At 37.5% G+C, this 16213-nt stretch overlaps 1 protein-coding gene across 13 annotated transcripts in view; it reads left to right on the top strand.

Moving 5' to 3' along the window:
* Positions 1 to 16213, top strand: part of PARD3 (par-3 family cell polarity regulator) — a 446652-nt gene that overhangs the window by 275724 nt on the left and 154715 nt on the right. For all 13 annotated transcript variants that reach the window (XM_050332175.1, XM_050332238.1, XM_050332169.1 and 10 more), the window contains 2 exons: positions 6764 to 6914; positions 13465 to 13654. In XM_050332175.1, the coding sequence (XP_050188132.1) occupies positions 6764 to 6914; positions 13465 to 13654 (341 nt within the window). The remainder of the gene's footprint in view (positions 1 to 6763; positions 6915 to 13464; positions 13655 to 16213) is intronic.

The following is a 16213-nucleotide window of genomic DNA, read 5'->3' as shown; positions in this document are numbered from 1 at the left end:
GTAAGCTGCACTACTGCAGACCTTCCAAAACTTTGTTTCATATCTCAGCCACTCCAGGCAAAATCACACAGTTGTTAGATTAGCGTAACAAAAACATTTAATTTGGTGTTTGGCTAAATCTAAGATTCCCTTGCCTCCCTTTCAAAAAAGTTAAATATGCTGTTCTATTCTGTGTTTTCAGCTTTCAGCCTTGCATGTTGACTTAACAACTTTCCTACATAAGCACGGAGAGACTCCTGAAGATACATTTTCAAAGCTGGTCAAACAGTGGCAAAAAAAAGAAGAAAATGATAATATTGACAATATTCATATACAGGCAGTAATTTAACATCTCAGTTTTCAGAAGAGGTGGCCATCAGGTTTTAGATCTTTTACTCAGGGTTTACATTTTTTAAATTGCTCAGATTTAAAGAGAAACACTTGAGCTGCTTGTTCTGTGTTCTGTTAATTAGTGATATTATTATGATTAGCCTGTATGGGCAAACAGCTGCCGGCGGTACCGCCAGAATGCGTTCACAGCACTCAGGCACGACTGTCAGGCAGATCCGTGCAGCTGGTGGCTATGTGCTGATTCAAGAAAATAAAGGTAATTGTTACTTTTGGAATCCTGTGCTTTTCAGTCCTGCAACATGGACAGCTTAGAGGCACAGATTGCTGGTCTGCACTCTGTTCATGTCACATCCAGGCAGCACTTGTCTGCCATTAAGAGAGACAGCATCATCATTTTCCTCAAAATGAGAAATTTCAAGGGTTTTTCTTGTCCCTCTCTTTTTTTTTTTTTTTTTGACAGAATGAATGTCTTGCTAAACCTTCCTGAAGGTTTGTAAATAGTTTGCAGATTCCCAAATTTCTTTGTGTATGCCTATTCATCTTTTGCTCCAGTTGAAAATGAGCAAACCAGTAAACAGAGAAACAGTTGTGATTCCAGACCATATAAGGACCTCATCAACTGTTTAAATAAATTGACTGGTAGACAGATCAGTAAGAGGGATTTTGCAAATTAATGGTTTCATTATAAAATAAACAAGCAAGCATATTTTTTCCAAGTATGTGTGGAAGTATAAAATATTCAGCATCATTTTCCCTGCATGCATTACCTAGTTACCTACTTTGAAATGTATATGACAGGTTTGTCTTTTTCTTTCTCACTAGATTAGTCTTGTGCTGATCTTTTCGAATTTAACTATCAAAGAGTCTTTAGCATCTTCTCCAAACACAGTGATTTCACTGTTTACTCTCATCTCCAACTCATTGATAAACCTGTTTATCAGCCTAAACTGTTCTGAGCTTAGATTCCTGGGTGAATCTACAATTCGTCTCCATCCTGAAGATCAAACTTTGTGTCCAATCCTTTAGCCAGTTTTCAACCCAGAAAATGAAAACTCAGTCCAGTCCTGTGAAAACTTAGTTTCTCTAATGCCTTTGATATGAAGCCTTAATATAGACTTTTTAAAAATGCAAATTTATTATATCCATTTCATTGCCTGAAAGCTCAGAGAGTCAAGATTTCCCCATGGACTTCTGTTTTCTCTGTGGATCCATGTCTGTTGCGCTCAGTGATCTTACTCTTTGTTGTAGATGCCACCATTTTATTTGGAAGGAGATCAGATGTCTGGTCTATAGTTCCTAAGATTCCCTCTAGATATCCAGGCAGCCACCAGTCTCTGGCACTATGGCCATTTATAAGAGTTTGTTGAAAGTTTTGACCAACCAGTTATGCAACTTCATGTTGGAGTTTCTTCAGAGCCTGGGGGAGGATGCCATCCAACCTGGGTGACATGTAAGCTTTTCACCTGCCCATTTAGTCTAATGTAGTTTCATCTGGCTGATCTCACTTGTCTCCTTGTTTGCTGTAAGAATGGGATCAGATGTGGAAATCTCCCCAGCATCTTCAGCAGTAAAGAATAAAGCACAGAGATCATTGAACTTCCTTCCTGCATGCTTGTCCCTTGGTGCACCTTTCGCTCTTGCCATCAAGGGGTCCATCTGTGTACCTTCTTGTATGATGTCCTTGGTGAACATTTTACCTTCAGTGTGAGCGTCTTCTGAAGAATGCTGCTTAAATCCTGCCTTAGTTGATAAGAAAATGTGTACATAGATTTCTATTTTGTAGTCTTTTGTGTCTTCTGTTCTGCCCTTCTGTCTGTATCCATTTATTTTGACTTACCTTTTTCTCCTTTATCTCTTTTCTATCCTTGCATCAACTTACAAGTTCCACCTTGGCCCAGGTTCCTCCCAATAACCTACCATCTAACTAAATTTTGCAAAGGTGTGGGGTCTCTGTCATAGCGTTCTAAAAGCATTTTTTGTCTTCTGCTTGCTTTTAACATTGCCAGAACAAGAATGCAGTACTTCTTATAAACACTGTACTAAATTTACGTATACTAGTGCAGGATTGCCCATGCAAGTCAAACCTAACCCTTTCACTGGCTATGTACCTACATTTTAGCATCTGGCAAAGCCTGTCCCTCAAGGAGGATCCCAATGTGGGTGGTAATAAGGAGAACTATATTTAATATTGATAGTAGTATTTTAAAAGTATCTCCTTTTTAAAAGGAAGATGAAGCATTTTGGACATCTTAACCACAGTACACAGATAAGAAAGGAAGAAAAAGACAGCCTGGAAAATAATTCTGTGTGGCAGAAAGAGCTTCAGTACCCTGGGTGCAGTGTAATATATAGCGAAGTTGTATACTGGTGTCTTTAAAATCCATAATACTTGCTTGCCTATATTTGGATAATTTACTTTCTGAAGGAAAAAGGGAGTCTGATCCTTGTTTCTTAAAAAAAAAAAAAAAGTTTGTTTATGTTTTGAATATTTTGGCAGTCTTCTTGTGCATAAACTTTTTTTCATATTTATGTGCATAACTTCAGATAGGATGGATGGTAGTGTTTTAAGTAAAAAGGAATGCATTATTTCTCCTTTTATCATCTAGATAAACAGCAGCTGGGCTAGTTAGTACAGACAGTGCTTTAGCAAACAGCTGGTTCTTATCTGAATGACAAAGGGCCAGGGTAGAGACCTTTTTTATTTAAAAAAAAAAAAAAATCTTGTTTCTATTTTTATTTTTAAGAGAATGGAGAGAAAAGGAGCTACAGGGAATCTGTAGCATGGGAGGTTTTATTGCATTTTTAGGAATATGATCATTTCTTATAGATCACTGTTAGGATCCAGTGGGAGAACTCTCTCTTTTCATTCTAGAGGGAAGGGTCAGGGGACTCTTACCAGTCAGTTTCTATTAATACCTGATGGGAGTAAGAAACAGACTGATCCAGACTCTTCTCAGGGCTGCCCAGTGCCATGACAAGAAGCAACAGGAACAAATAGAAATACAAGAAATTTCTATATACATAAGATAAGAATTTTCTTAGAGGTGAAACACTGGCACAGCTTGCCCTTGCTGTCCTTGCTTTGAGCAAGAGTTTGGACTAGATAATTCCCAGTGGTTTCGTCCAACCTCAGTTGGTCTGTGATTCTGAACTGTCACACCAAGGAACTTTCCAGCTAGGAGCAGCTATTGATGGGGGTCAGTTGCTGTCTGGATTTCTTTTCTTGCTAGGTCTTTAATGAAGTCAGAAATTTGTATACTTTTGTTTATATTACCTACTCTTTTATCAGTTAATGAAATTAAATGATACCTGATAGCACTGACACTGCCTAAGAGAAGGAACTAGAATGTGTAATTCAAGCTCTTTACTAGAAATGCATCAGGAAGAACAAGTCTATTTGAACTGCAGTCTTGCTTTGGACTGTTGGTCTCTTTGTCTTACCCACAGCACAGTTTCCAAATTCTATGGTTTTTTTCAGTGTAAGGAAAACACTTTTTTTTTTTTATGAAAGCCAGTTATGCAATTTTTGTTATTTTAAAAAAGGTATGTAACTTTTGTAAAATATTTGTGTAGTTGACTGTTGATTCCTTTGTTTAAACCCATCTTTTGAGATGCTAATTAGAAATGGAAAAAGTTTTCCCCATAGAAATTTTAAAATACGTGATTCATTTCACAAAACACAGCCATCTAAACACAACGCTAGTTTTATTTCTTTTATCTACCCTGTACTTTATTTCCAGGAGTAATTTTATTCACCAGGAGTGAATTTCTATGTATATCTCTGATTCTTATCAGTATCTTTCTGAAAATCTCTTGAGATCTTTCTACAAATGAGTTTGAAAGTTGATGGGTTGTCATATAAAGGACTGTGTGATATGGCTCACTAAAAGCTGGACACTTGTTACATAAAGTCATCAATATAGCACTGGGAAAATAAATCCCAAAGCACTTTGATATTTTCACACCTTATTTAAAGGCAGTGAAATAAAGGTTAGTTCATAATTTAATACCTGTATCATGCAAGTTTAAGCTTTCAAGCAATTCAATGTTGCTATGCTCTTTTTTCTTAGAGTGTTTCAGAATTTTAACATTTCTCTTCAACTTCGCCTTAGATTCCTGTATAACAGAGGCTACAAATATTGTTTAATTTACTTTTCAGTAAAGCTGTCAGTTGTAATCTGCAATTTAAAAAAACTAATAGAACAAATCCTCATTTCACAATTTAAACCTTATTGAGTCTAATTCACTTGCACTGCAAGTTTATTATTCTCCTGCAGCTTGACGTGCCTCCAATTGTAATTGTGTTGACCCTCCGATGCAGTAAATCTCCCCAGTGCTTATCAAACTGGGAGAGATAAGTCTACAATTTGGAACTTCATTAAATATCTCATTTATATTAAACAGATGATGGCTTTGAAACAGAAATAATAATTTTTACAGAGTCTGCGACCTCCCAGTCGCGGTCTCCTCGACTGTAGCGTGGCGTTTCGCAAACCTCCACCCCTCTGTGTACCGGGCGCCACGCCAGCACCCGGATGTCAGAAGTCGTCAGTCCATCAGGCCGACTTCAAAGCCTTTGCTGTAGATGCTGTAGCCAAGTGCTTTATAGCCCTTGAAGCAGATTTTTAAAGTTTTTCATAGCATACATTTCTTAGTCATCTGGGGATTGCGGGTGGACTGATTAATAATGGGCAGCTGTTTCAAGAAGGAAAAAGCAACCAACAAACATGTTGCTTGTTACTGTAATTCCCGAAACTAGGAACTACTCTCGTGCTCATTTGAAGACTAGTACTTGGAATAAAAATTCCCAGTGGCTTCAAATAGTTTGCAATGTGCTCAGTTTCTTGCAGTGTCTGGTCCCCATTGTATTTCAATACATATGAAATAAATGCCATGGGATTTGTGTTAGGATATTGATTTTGAAATTTAACTATATGCTTCAATATGAAAAGGTGTGTTGGTGAGAAGAACTAATGCTTTGATGTGTGAGTTCATATTACTTTCCTGCAAATTACATCTATTTTTATAGTATTTGTTTATTTTTAATAGAGCTGAATTCAGTTCACAATATTTAGGTGAACTGGTTTAATGGTCTCGGCGAAGCACCTTGGTAACATTGCTGAGAGCCCAGCAGGCTGCTGGAGCCCAGGTGCACTGAGAGCTTTAGGGGCAGGAAGGCTGCATGGTGTGAGGACTGGGACACCGTGTGGGGAGTCTCTTGTCTCTACAGGGAGCAACTGGGCCCTGGCAAATCGGGCATCCACACTGACCTGTGAGTGCACAGGTGCTTGTTCTCCTTGTTCCCAGGAGCTGCGTTGACAGTGGAGCTGCCTGTGCCTGATGGGGTGGCTAAACCCAGCTAGATGATATCAAATTGTTCTCTTTGCCTCACATGGATGCTGCTTTCCCCTGAGCTCTCATTCTCTGTGGCTCACTAAGGAAAACTAGACTTTTTCCTCTCTTTTTGAAACATTTGATAGGTATATGTAGGAAGACCAGCTTCAGCAAGCAAAGGCTGAGCTGGGACGTCACTCAAGGAAATCTTCTGAAGGAGAGCAGGTGGGGCAGGCAGGTGGCTGTACGTACAGTGTTCTTCCCTGTGCACGTGGCCAAGCAGCCCATCTCCATTACTTCTTCCACCACATACCTAATCTTGTCTTGTGATGGCCTGGAGAGCCTGGCTGCAGTTGTGGTGGGCAGTTCCAGGGGTTTGAGGACTGGGGTGGAGGGCACCCCTGGTCTTGCCATTTCTACTCTTTGGATGCTGCAGCCAGGGATCAGGGAAGTATCCAAGTTTAATGAGGCAGGTGAGCTCTCTTTACTCTGCAGGCAGGAAAGACAGAACAAGGAACTCAAGTAGAAAAAGAAAGGTTACTGTGAAGTCTGACAACTTTTTGTTTTTCTTTCTCTCCTAACTACAGAACTTTTGAGTGTTTCTGCATTGGTTACTAATATGAGTGTTTGGTTTTCCTGGGGTTTCCATGATGATTGCATTTGAAAGTGAGTTGCATCTCTTTGGCACCAGCAGCCCAATTCCAAATGGGAGTTTGTGTTCCATGGTTCTGACCGGGACCTTGTTGTGTCCAGCTGTCACTGTGGGGAAGTGGCTCAGCTCTCTGCTGGTGGTATTGAAAACAGCCCAAACTGTCTGTTTAAGAAATTGTCCAACAAAGAGGCACCAAAATGCAATGGTTTTTTTTCGCCAATTTTCTGCTGAAGGATTTGAAATTTGACAGGGCACCATGGGGGGTGTAGTGTAAAGGGGTTAGAAACTTGGTCATTAAGCAGAGCTGTCATTGCAAATTATCTTTGTCCAGGGTGAGAAGTTCTACCTCATTTGGTGCTCAGACAGGTCTAGGCCTTAGGCAATTTGTTACAGTTCCTCCATGTGGCTAAGTGGACCCTGGGTGCTAATTTTCCCCTCTCTGTGCAGTTGGAATCACCTGGGAGCCCCTCCGGGCCAGAGCTGCCAATAGAGACTCTGCTGGATGACCGGGAGCGGAGGATTTCCCACTCCCTCTACGGCGGGATTGAGGGTCTCAGCGAATCACCCACAAAGAACGTGGCATTGAGTAGGATAATGGGTGAGTCAAAGCAGCTCTGCTAAGCAGGGCGTGTTTTTATTCCTCTCTGTGATTCATTGAAGGGAAATTAATGCATTATGTGGGAATCAGGGAACATGGAGGTTGCAGTGATCAACTTAAAACGTGCCTTCAAATTGTTCCACACAAGCCTTCTGGATAGTTACTGTGAGAGATAGTAAAGTGGAATTCTAAAGTGAGTTTCATATCCTGTGGCAGGTGATAGAATGAATAGCAGTAGTATTTAACATGGTTTTTTAATGTCTGGTTTGGGACAATAAATTATTGGTTGTTCTAGGCTCCATGTCGAGTCTTCAATCACATTGAAGTCAGTGACTCCTGGGAATTTATGATTTTTTCCCAACATTTCTTTTCCTTTGTTTCAGTCCTACTAAACCACAAAAATAAGTAAATAAGGCAAACCTGCATCCATTTATGCTTATTAGGGCATTTCATTAATTTGTTTGAATTTTTGCTTTGCAGGACAGCAATTTTAAAGCCTCATAACTAATTTTAAGCATCCCTTATGTAGATTCTGTGCCATACCATCTGCATGGTCCCAGTGGATAATGAGGTTATTAGCAGTTGCTCTGCAGCAATTCAACTTCCGATATACAGAGCTAGGTAATAAAGACTTACCTTGCCACAGGAGTGGCTGGATTTACTGACTAGGATGGGATTAGTTTGAAAGGATTTTCAAATTTAAACACAAAAAGCAGCTTGATGAAAATAGCACCTGACAGAAGACGCAGCAGTTGCTTGCTTGAGTTGCAAGTTTTAAACAGAAGATGTGTCCCTTAAATCTGGGACTTTTTTTAGTGTCTTACATACACAGAATATATTAGAAAATGCTGCTATAGACTTGATATGAAGCAAGGCTGAACATAGTTTTTAATTGCTTGAGACTGATTTTCAGCCTCAGGAAATTTAAAGTCTACCACTTAGACTTTTTCCAGTAAATAGTTTGTGTATATTTTTCACCCTGTTTTGGAGTTTCTTTTTTAAAATTTTTTTATATTTTAGGGTTTGCATTTTCTTTGTGGTAACAGAATAAGACTGCTACTGAATTCTCTGAAAATCCACAAGTTTGTTGTTTAGGTATTTCTTTCATTAAATCTTCTGTCTTTTTTTTATGTGTGTGTTTGGGCAACAGTAATTGGAAACAAATATTCTGTTCTATTGCATTTCATTTTGTGCAGCTTGGAAGAAAAATTGTGTACATGAAAATCAAGGAAGCGTGAAACCTTTTCACCCAAGGTCATATGCTCTTAAAGAGAAACACTTAGAAAAAAATATTTACTTGTCAACAAATTTAAGGAGTGATAAAATAATTTGGAGTCTTTAGCACTACCATAGAAAGAACTAGTTCTTGTGTTGTCAAGGCTTTAGATAAAGCATTTGTAAAGCAATACATTCTGCTTTTTCCATCAGTGCTGCAGAGGATTTACACACAGAGCTCATATAAGCGTTAACAAGTTATCGCTTAAACACCTTGTCCATTGATGGGAGAAGAAACTCAGAGAGTCTGTGTGCATGTGTGTCAGCAATGCAGTTTACTTCCACATCAAAGGAACACAGAACTTGCCATGCCAAATCGAACTAGTAGTTCATCAGTCTGGTATCATCTCTTTAGCAGTAGAAAGTAACTGATGTTTCAACAAAAGAAAAAAAAGTCTTTCCAAAGCTTTTGAAACCTAATGCTTTTAGATACCTCTGCATTGTAAACATAGGGGAAAGAAAATCCATCCGGCATTTTCTAAGTTTTTTATAACTTGAAGATCAAGTTTTGATTTCCTGTGAATTGTGATTTTTCCGTATTATTTTCAGGAACCAGGAACTATGTAGAAAATTGGTTGGTTGTGACTTAAATCCATTGAGGCTTTAGTGCAAGCACATGAAAATCAAACTGAGCCTGAACCCCATAGTAAATGTGATCTAGTGGAGCATAACTAAAAAGTGGTCTTGCCAGAACTGACTGGGCTGTTCCCTTCTGCAGCTTCACAGAGCTGTATAAACCTAGTTTTTAGGGAACAGTCAGTTTTCTAATAAATTTTTCTGAATTAATCAGTACCACTAAGTTAAAACTGCAGTGTTCACAACCTTTTGTGTTATTATTGCATGCAAGTTTTCTTGCAGTGCCAGATGACAGAAAGATGACAGAAAACCTGTTGCAAGAGAGAGATTCAGTTGCTTGTTTCAGAATAGCTAACATTTATAAGACCCAATCATTTATTATGCAGTGGAATTCCTGTCCTTTTAGCATTGATAATGAGAAAAAACTCAGGGCTTTTTTTATTTTCTTGACAAAATATGTTACGTGACTCTTCCAGAGTTTTTTTCTCTCTTGAAAATTGGCCTAAAAGTGGGGGTTACTCCTAAGAACAATCTGGCTGAGGAAGACAGGAGGTCTATACCTTCCCTGACCATGAAAACAAGCCAAAAGGAGTGCTTTGTGCTGTGCTGATTCCCTTGAGGGTTCTCCTCATATCAAGGAGCCCTCTGACTTGTGGGCTCTCTGAATCAACTGATGTCTTTTTATTTACCCCTCAATGGGCTTGACTGTGTAAACTTTTAGTGCTCTCACTACTTATTAGTGAGGAGGTCACAGCTTGTTTCATGGGTGAAGGAGTAGATCCTTCTGCTGCTTTTGCTATTGGATAAAATTGATGGGTTTGAGTCCTTCCTAAGCTAGTCTATTCAAAAGCAATAATCTCAAAGTCTAGAAGATACCTGCTGGTTTTTGTCATTACTTAAAGTTGGAAGGAAGCTTTTAAGAGAGTTTTGTTTCTTTTAAATGCACTAATGTAATTTTCAGGAAAGGTATTTAAGACAATTTCCTTACTCTTTCAATCCATAACTGGCAGCAAGAACTGGTTGTCAGAGCCTTGCTGTGAGAGTAAGAATAAAATACCAATTTTACAACATGATTTAAATTATGTAAAATAATGTTTGCTTACTGCAAAAAGGCTACATGAATCTTTTAATGTTTCTGATGATTCTTATGCTGATCTACTTTTTTAGATGATTATTGCTATTATAGATTTTGTTGAGCTTTTTCATTTGATAATATTTCTGTGAAAATTTCTGATGGAGAAAAGATATAACTTTCTGTATTCAGGGAATAATATTTTTGGTTTTGATGAGGCTTTTTTATTTATACAAATTAGGTATTTTCTTTTAAGAATTAGATGGTTGTATTAAACCCTTCTGTTTGTTTATTTTAATACTTTCAGGTTGCATGCTGTTAGCACATTCAGAATTACAACTGTGTTATACTGGTTTGCTTGACTCTATAATTAAAAATTCAAGTCTCTTCTTTTGATACACCTTTCTTGTGTATCATGCATTATGCTCCTGAGTTTTGCAATACACAAACACATAGCTCCTGTCTATAATAAATTATTCTTATACAACAAACAGCTTAGTACAAAGTCCTCTTTCATCTCTTTCTTCTAGTTGCTTATATTTTTTTTATGAACGTGGTGGGTTTTGTTGCTAACGGTGACTAAACAGAAGTTAGTTATCAGGGGATGCACAGAATAACAATTGCTTGCACTGAATCTGCCTTTCATCCTGAAGGATCCCCCAGAAATTTAATGGTTCCTGCACAACAAGAAATACTTTGTTCTCTACATAAATAATTGCTGTCTTAAGGATAGAATCAGGAGGAAGCACTACTGACAAAAATTTAGTTAGAGTTGTAGAGTGTGTGTGTCACTGAAATGAAAACAACCCTTTACAATTAGAATGTAGTTCCTTGGCCAGGAATCTCATCACAATGTGATGCTCTGATACAACAGTTGACAGATCCAAGACCTGGATACAATGGAAAAATTCTTGTCCTTAGACATTCCCCAGGCATCTGTTGTCCAATTGGTCTGAATCCCATAGTATCAAAATGCTCATGAGTCATTCATAAAGGAATACTGGGTTTTGAACATAGAGTGAGACTGTTCAACAGATTTTGTAGACCATACTTTAAAGAGAAAGCAATAGCAAAAGCACAGGGATCAAGCCAGATACAGTTTTATGACAGTGAAGTGGCAGTATGGGAGCCAAGTTATCCCAGCAAACTTATTAACTTTACTTCAGGGTATTTCAAGATTTGAAATGGCCCAAAACAGTTTAGTTCTTCTTGAATAGGCCTGCTGTTCATATTATGCACTGTGTATGCTCAAGGGTTTTTTTGAGTGCTTTATGTTGGTGGTTTAATTCAGGTCCAGAGTATCTTCTGGTCTATTATAGGTGTATAGTAGGTTTGAAGTGTTGCCATTTGGCATATTTTAACTTCTAAGGTGAAAATCTTCGTGGACCTGGAGACCAGCTATTTGGTACTGGAGCTCTGAGACTTCTTTTTTTGCACAGGCAGATGGGAACCCTTCTTATCCCATAGTTTGGTGTGGTTTGCTATGCTTCTTTAGATTGTTAACTTGTCCAAGAAATTTGAGCATCATTGCCCTAAGATGAGACAGGGAGAATGTTTTCCCTGGCTCAGTACACTGTCCAAAATACTTTATGTTATTACAGATTACCTCACTGAACTTGAATTAATATATGCAAAACTGGACTTGAAATGTATTCAGAGTCTAAATTTTATAGCACTTTTCTAGCCTGAGGGAAAATTATTGCCTTGAAGAGGTTTGTAGACAGCTTGAGCAATGCCTTAGATTTGTAGATCAGTCAAATATACTGATGATTACTGGGTTTGAAGTTTCTTTGATGTTTCCTTGTAACACATCTCCCAACACTTGCGGAGTTAATTCTCCAGGGGTGTTTTCTGTCCACTTCAGCTGAGTTCTCCACAAAGGATGTATTGAGTCCATTGCTGAGGTTTGTCTAACCATCTGCTGGAGGTGAAGCCTTTCACCTGTTTTTAGCTTCATTTGTAATGAAAAGCATAGGCACGTCAGATGGGTTTTCTCCTAAATTCCAAAGCAACTATTAAAATGTCAGTCTTCACCCTTGTCAGATATAAAGAAGGGTAGTGAAAAGTTAAGAATGTTACTGAATTACTGTAGCCTCTCACATGGGAAGTTCAATCTGCCGAATGCCATAAGGTTATACCTTTTAACAATCAATTCTTTGGGGACGTTATTAACTACAGAGTTAACAGTCTTGTAGGCATTATGTTTGGAAAGAAGTACATTACCAGGCTAAACATTAATCTGTCCATCAAAGGAACTATTACTGGGCAGAATCAGCTGTTATGCAAACTGCATACATTCATTTCAGTTTGTCAGTGATGAGACATTCACTTTGCAGTACCTTTTTCTTCCAACCACTTTTTCAGCCTTCTTTAATGATCTTTTTTGAAGCCAGTTTTCCCCTTTTTGGAAAACTGTGCAATATGTATTATCTAGTTCAGTGAGGATCTTAGCTAGCTCTTTAAACATAAAGTTTGGGTTTTTCGTTTGTTTTGTAATGATTGCATGCAAGGGTAGTGATGGTAACTGAAACCTTTCCAGAAAAGGGGAATAATTGTTTTCCCCTAATTCTACACAAGTTTTCCATATCTATAGGAAAAATAAAGGATGGAAATAATTGATGTGTCCATAGAAGCAATTTAGGTTATGGAAATAGAAGTTTTGCAATATATTACTCTGGTGCATCATAGTTTTAGAATAATTTACAGTTTATTCTAGATTATTAATCTAGATATTACAGATTAATGGTTGATTAAACTAGTGTGTTTCTCCTCATGAGATGTGACAATTTACTAATTGTTTTAGTAAGATCATATAATTTTTTAACTTCTCCCCTCACAAATTAACCAAATGAAGTCTGACACTGAGCAAAGACTAATGCGTAGTCTTTATTATGTCCCTTTCCTGTATATGATAGTTCTAGTTTAAGCATTTTAGCAACAGTGTTAAAACTTATTTGAATTTGGTGGTAATAGAATTTGGTAATTTTTTTCCAAGTTTTGCATGTGTTGACTTCCCAGCAGCAGTTGAACAGTTTCTAGTTTCGTGGGGGCAAGACTGACCAAAAGAAGTGATGAGCTCTGTTAGACCTTGTTGAACTCATTCTTTGTTTCTACTAAATGATGTGATGCAAGAGGAACTACTGTCTTATGGGAGAGGTGCTTTTCAGCAGTTCCTGAGGCAGGATCTGAGGCAACGGGCACAGGCAGAAACATGTGAGGTTCCCTCTGAACATTTTCTACTGTAAGGGTGACCACGCACTGGCACAGAGTGCCAGGGAGGTGGTGGAGGAGAAGTACTCAAAAGCAATTTGACTGGGGTCCTGGGCAACTGGCTGTAGGTGTCTTTGCTTGAGCAGGAAGGGTTGGACCAGATGAGAGGTGCCTTTCACACCTCAGCTCTTCTGTGACACTGTGATCTTTTTCCAGTAGGCCACAGATACAACTGATGTTGTTCAGACCTCTGTATAGGAATATATAGTTAATTTTGTTGTCTGCATTATGTCACTCTTTTCAGTTGCACTGCAGTTTGACGTGACCTTTGATCAGCTCTTGATTATATATTTTTCAAGGCATTCTCTGCACTCTCTGCCAATATTTAGTTTTGGGGGGGTTTCTCCTTTTTTTCAGGTAAATATCAGCTGTCTCCAACAGTGAACATGCCTCAAGATGACACTGTCATTATTGAAGATGACAGGCTGTCGGTCCTTCCTCCTCATCTATCTGACCAGTCATCATCCAGCTCCCATGATGATGTTGGGTTTGGCACTGTTGATACTGGTGGATGGGCTAAAGCTGCAATTAGTGAGTCAACAGACTGGTAAGAGCATGGTTTGGTGGAAGGAAAAAGAGATAGCTGTGATTGCATCCTTTCCTTTAGTTACATTTTTAGTTATTGCTAATATTATTTTTTTCATTACATTTGGATTTTACTGTTTTCAAACTGGTAATTGTCCCTGTTTCAGGAGGGAAGTCTTCACAAATACTTCTAGTTGCAGTGTTGTACTGTGTTAAAGCGTATTTATGGAAATGTTACTAAGAAAAAAATCAGTATAAAGCTGTCCTAATTTGATGATTTAATATTGATTTAATTGACAACTGAGCTAGCTTTTGTCAAAAAAATTTTGCAAAATTTAAACACTTGAGTTTATGAAAGACTGATTGGAAATTTTAATTTATAAACCTCACTGTAAATATTTCTAAGTCTATAAAACAAACATTTTATTTTTTATATTGCATATAGGAGCTTTTCAATACTTCTGTATACTTCATTGCTTTTCCTAATAATGTACAGTACTTTTAAAATCTGCTTAGAGATCAAAGCAGATGTTTATTTTTCCTTAGTGTTAATGCTTGTGTGAAAAAAAAACTAGTTTTCTTCATTACGTGTGACGAAATACCATTCATATTGCTATATGATTTGCAAAGACAATGTATTGTAATAGCTCTACATTTAAATATTTGGAAAGTAATAGTTGCACATTTAAAACTATGGATAGTAATTTTATATGTTTAATCCATAGTAAAAATAATTGTTGGGAATCTTAGGTTGACTCTTCCATTACTTTAATACGTTTTAATAAAAGAGTCTTAATGAGAAATGCATTGAGCTCCATTATTTATTTGCTTAGGTTTCTGGCAAAGAAATACTGTTTATTGGTTAGTTAGTACAATTAATACAGATCTAAGATTTAATTTGCAAGTCCTGTAATTATCTATATTAATAGCAAAATTAATAGCAAAATAAGTGCCCACCCCTGCACACTGCCACTTCTTGAAGCTAGATAATTACCATGAATGGTGTGAAGTATATGAATTTTCTTATTTTTCTTGTCCCTTGAGCCTGTTATGAGTGTGTCAGCAATATCTTAATAAAACAGCAATATCACCTGCCAGCTGATATGCACCTGTCAGCTGAATCTTTGCTTTATACTAGTTTATTTCATCTTATACCTAGGAACTGAGTTCCATATTTTAAGTACTGTTTTAATGATTGCATAAAAAGGTAACTTTTTCATCCTCATTTGCCTTTTTTTTTTTTTTTTTTCAAATGTTGCAGTTCTTCTCGTGGACAACTCATACCTGTAATTTGGGCCCATGAAAAGTCCATTTGACTTTTGCAAAAGCTTTTAGAGCTGAGTATCTAAGACATTTAAATAGAATAGTACTGAAGCCTGCACATAATAGCTTATTGCTGAGGGTGGGTTTTTTAGCCAAATATGAGTAAAGACCTATTACATAAAATAAAAACCCATTTGAAACATGCAGATGCTTTTACATTGACGTCTGCAGCATGTCTTGCTATTCATATACTTTGTAAATGAAAGTAACAGTCATGAAAATAGGGATTAGATATTGAGGAATTGATCGTGCTCAAAAACCTTAAACGTGTATGAGAAATTGTAAAGGTCTTCAGATATAATGGCACTTAAAAGAGTAGATCAGTTCCATACTTTACTATCTAATGTATTCTATTTGTAAAAAAAAGTAAATAGCACTAGAATTAGAGTGTTGCATTAATTTCCTGTTGCTAATGGATGAAGGAAGACTTGTAAAATGAAGGTGCATTGTATGATTTTGCTGGAAGGCACAAAGGGTAAAACTAAGAATATGGATGAAGGGTTATCCAAACAAGAATGGCAGCTGTTCTGAATCACAGAAGAAAATGTAAGCTTTTCCAGCCTCACAATATCTCCCTAATCCTTGATGAAAATGTTATGAAAACAAAGGGGCAATAAGACAGGATTAATAAGTGGAATTTTAATAACACTGAGGGTCAGAAGACGGTTACATTCTTTTAAGGATCAGCTGTCATTCCAGAAATCTTATTTGTTAAGTATGCTAGAATATAGTAAATTGCATTTGGCATTGCTTAATGACTTGCACTAAATTCACCTTCTGTCTTTTGTTGATGTAGTTGAAAAATATTAAAATGAGGCATTTTAAGGGCATTAGTTCCTCTTCTGTGCTCATTGGCTTTTGCAGTTGTGGCTCTTCGTGTGGACTTTTGAATACTTTTACACAATATACATGCATTCAGACTCCTGTGAGATCTGCTTCTTCTTTAATTACTAAAACATGCTTATGGGTCATTAATAATAGAAGTCAAACAGGACATGAAAAATGATAACTCTTCATAGGGCTCAGATAAAGGTGCTAAGTAGCACCTTTAGTGTGCAGGATACTATGTAAACATGGAATAATAATTCCCCTAATAAGTGTATGTGGAAGGGGAAGTGTGAGAAGGGCAGATCGAGGAAGCAGAAAGTCCCTAAAGGTAGTGTCAGTGGCAATGCTGGGATCCAATCTCCCACATTCCCAGTTGCTGATGCCATCTCCAGGCCCACTACTCTCAGGAACCTGTGGTGTCCTTTTCAAG

The sequence above is a fragment of the Myiozetetes cayanensis genome, unplaced genomic scaffold, assembly GCF_022539395.1.
Source record: "Myiozetetes cayanensis isolate MyiCay16 unplaced genomic scaffold, myiCay2020 scf1, whole genome shotgun sequence".
NCBI classification, from domain to species: domain Eukaryota; kingdom Metazoa; phylum Chordata; class Aves; order Passeriformes; family Tyrannidae; genus Myiozetetes; species Myiozetetes cayanensis.
This window is presented reverse-complemented; position numbering and strand designations above follow the sequence as displayed.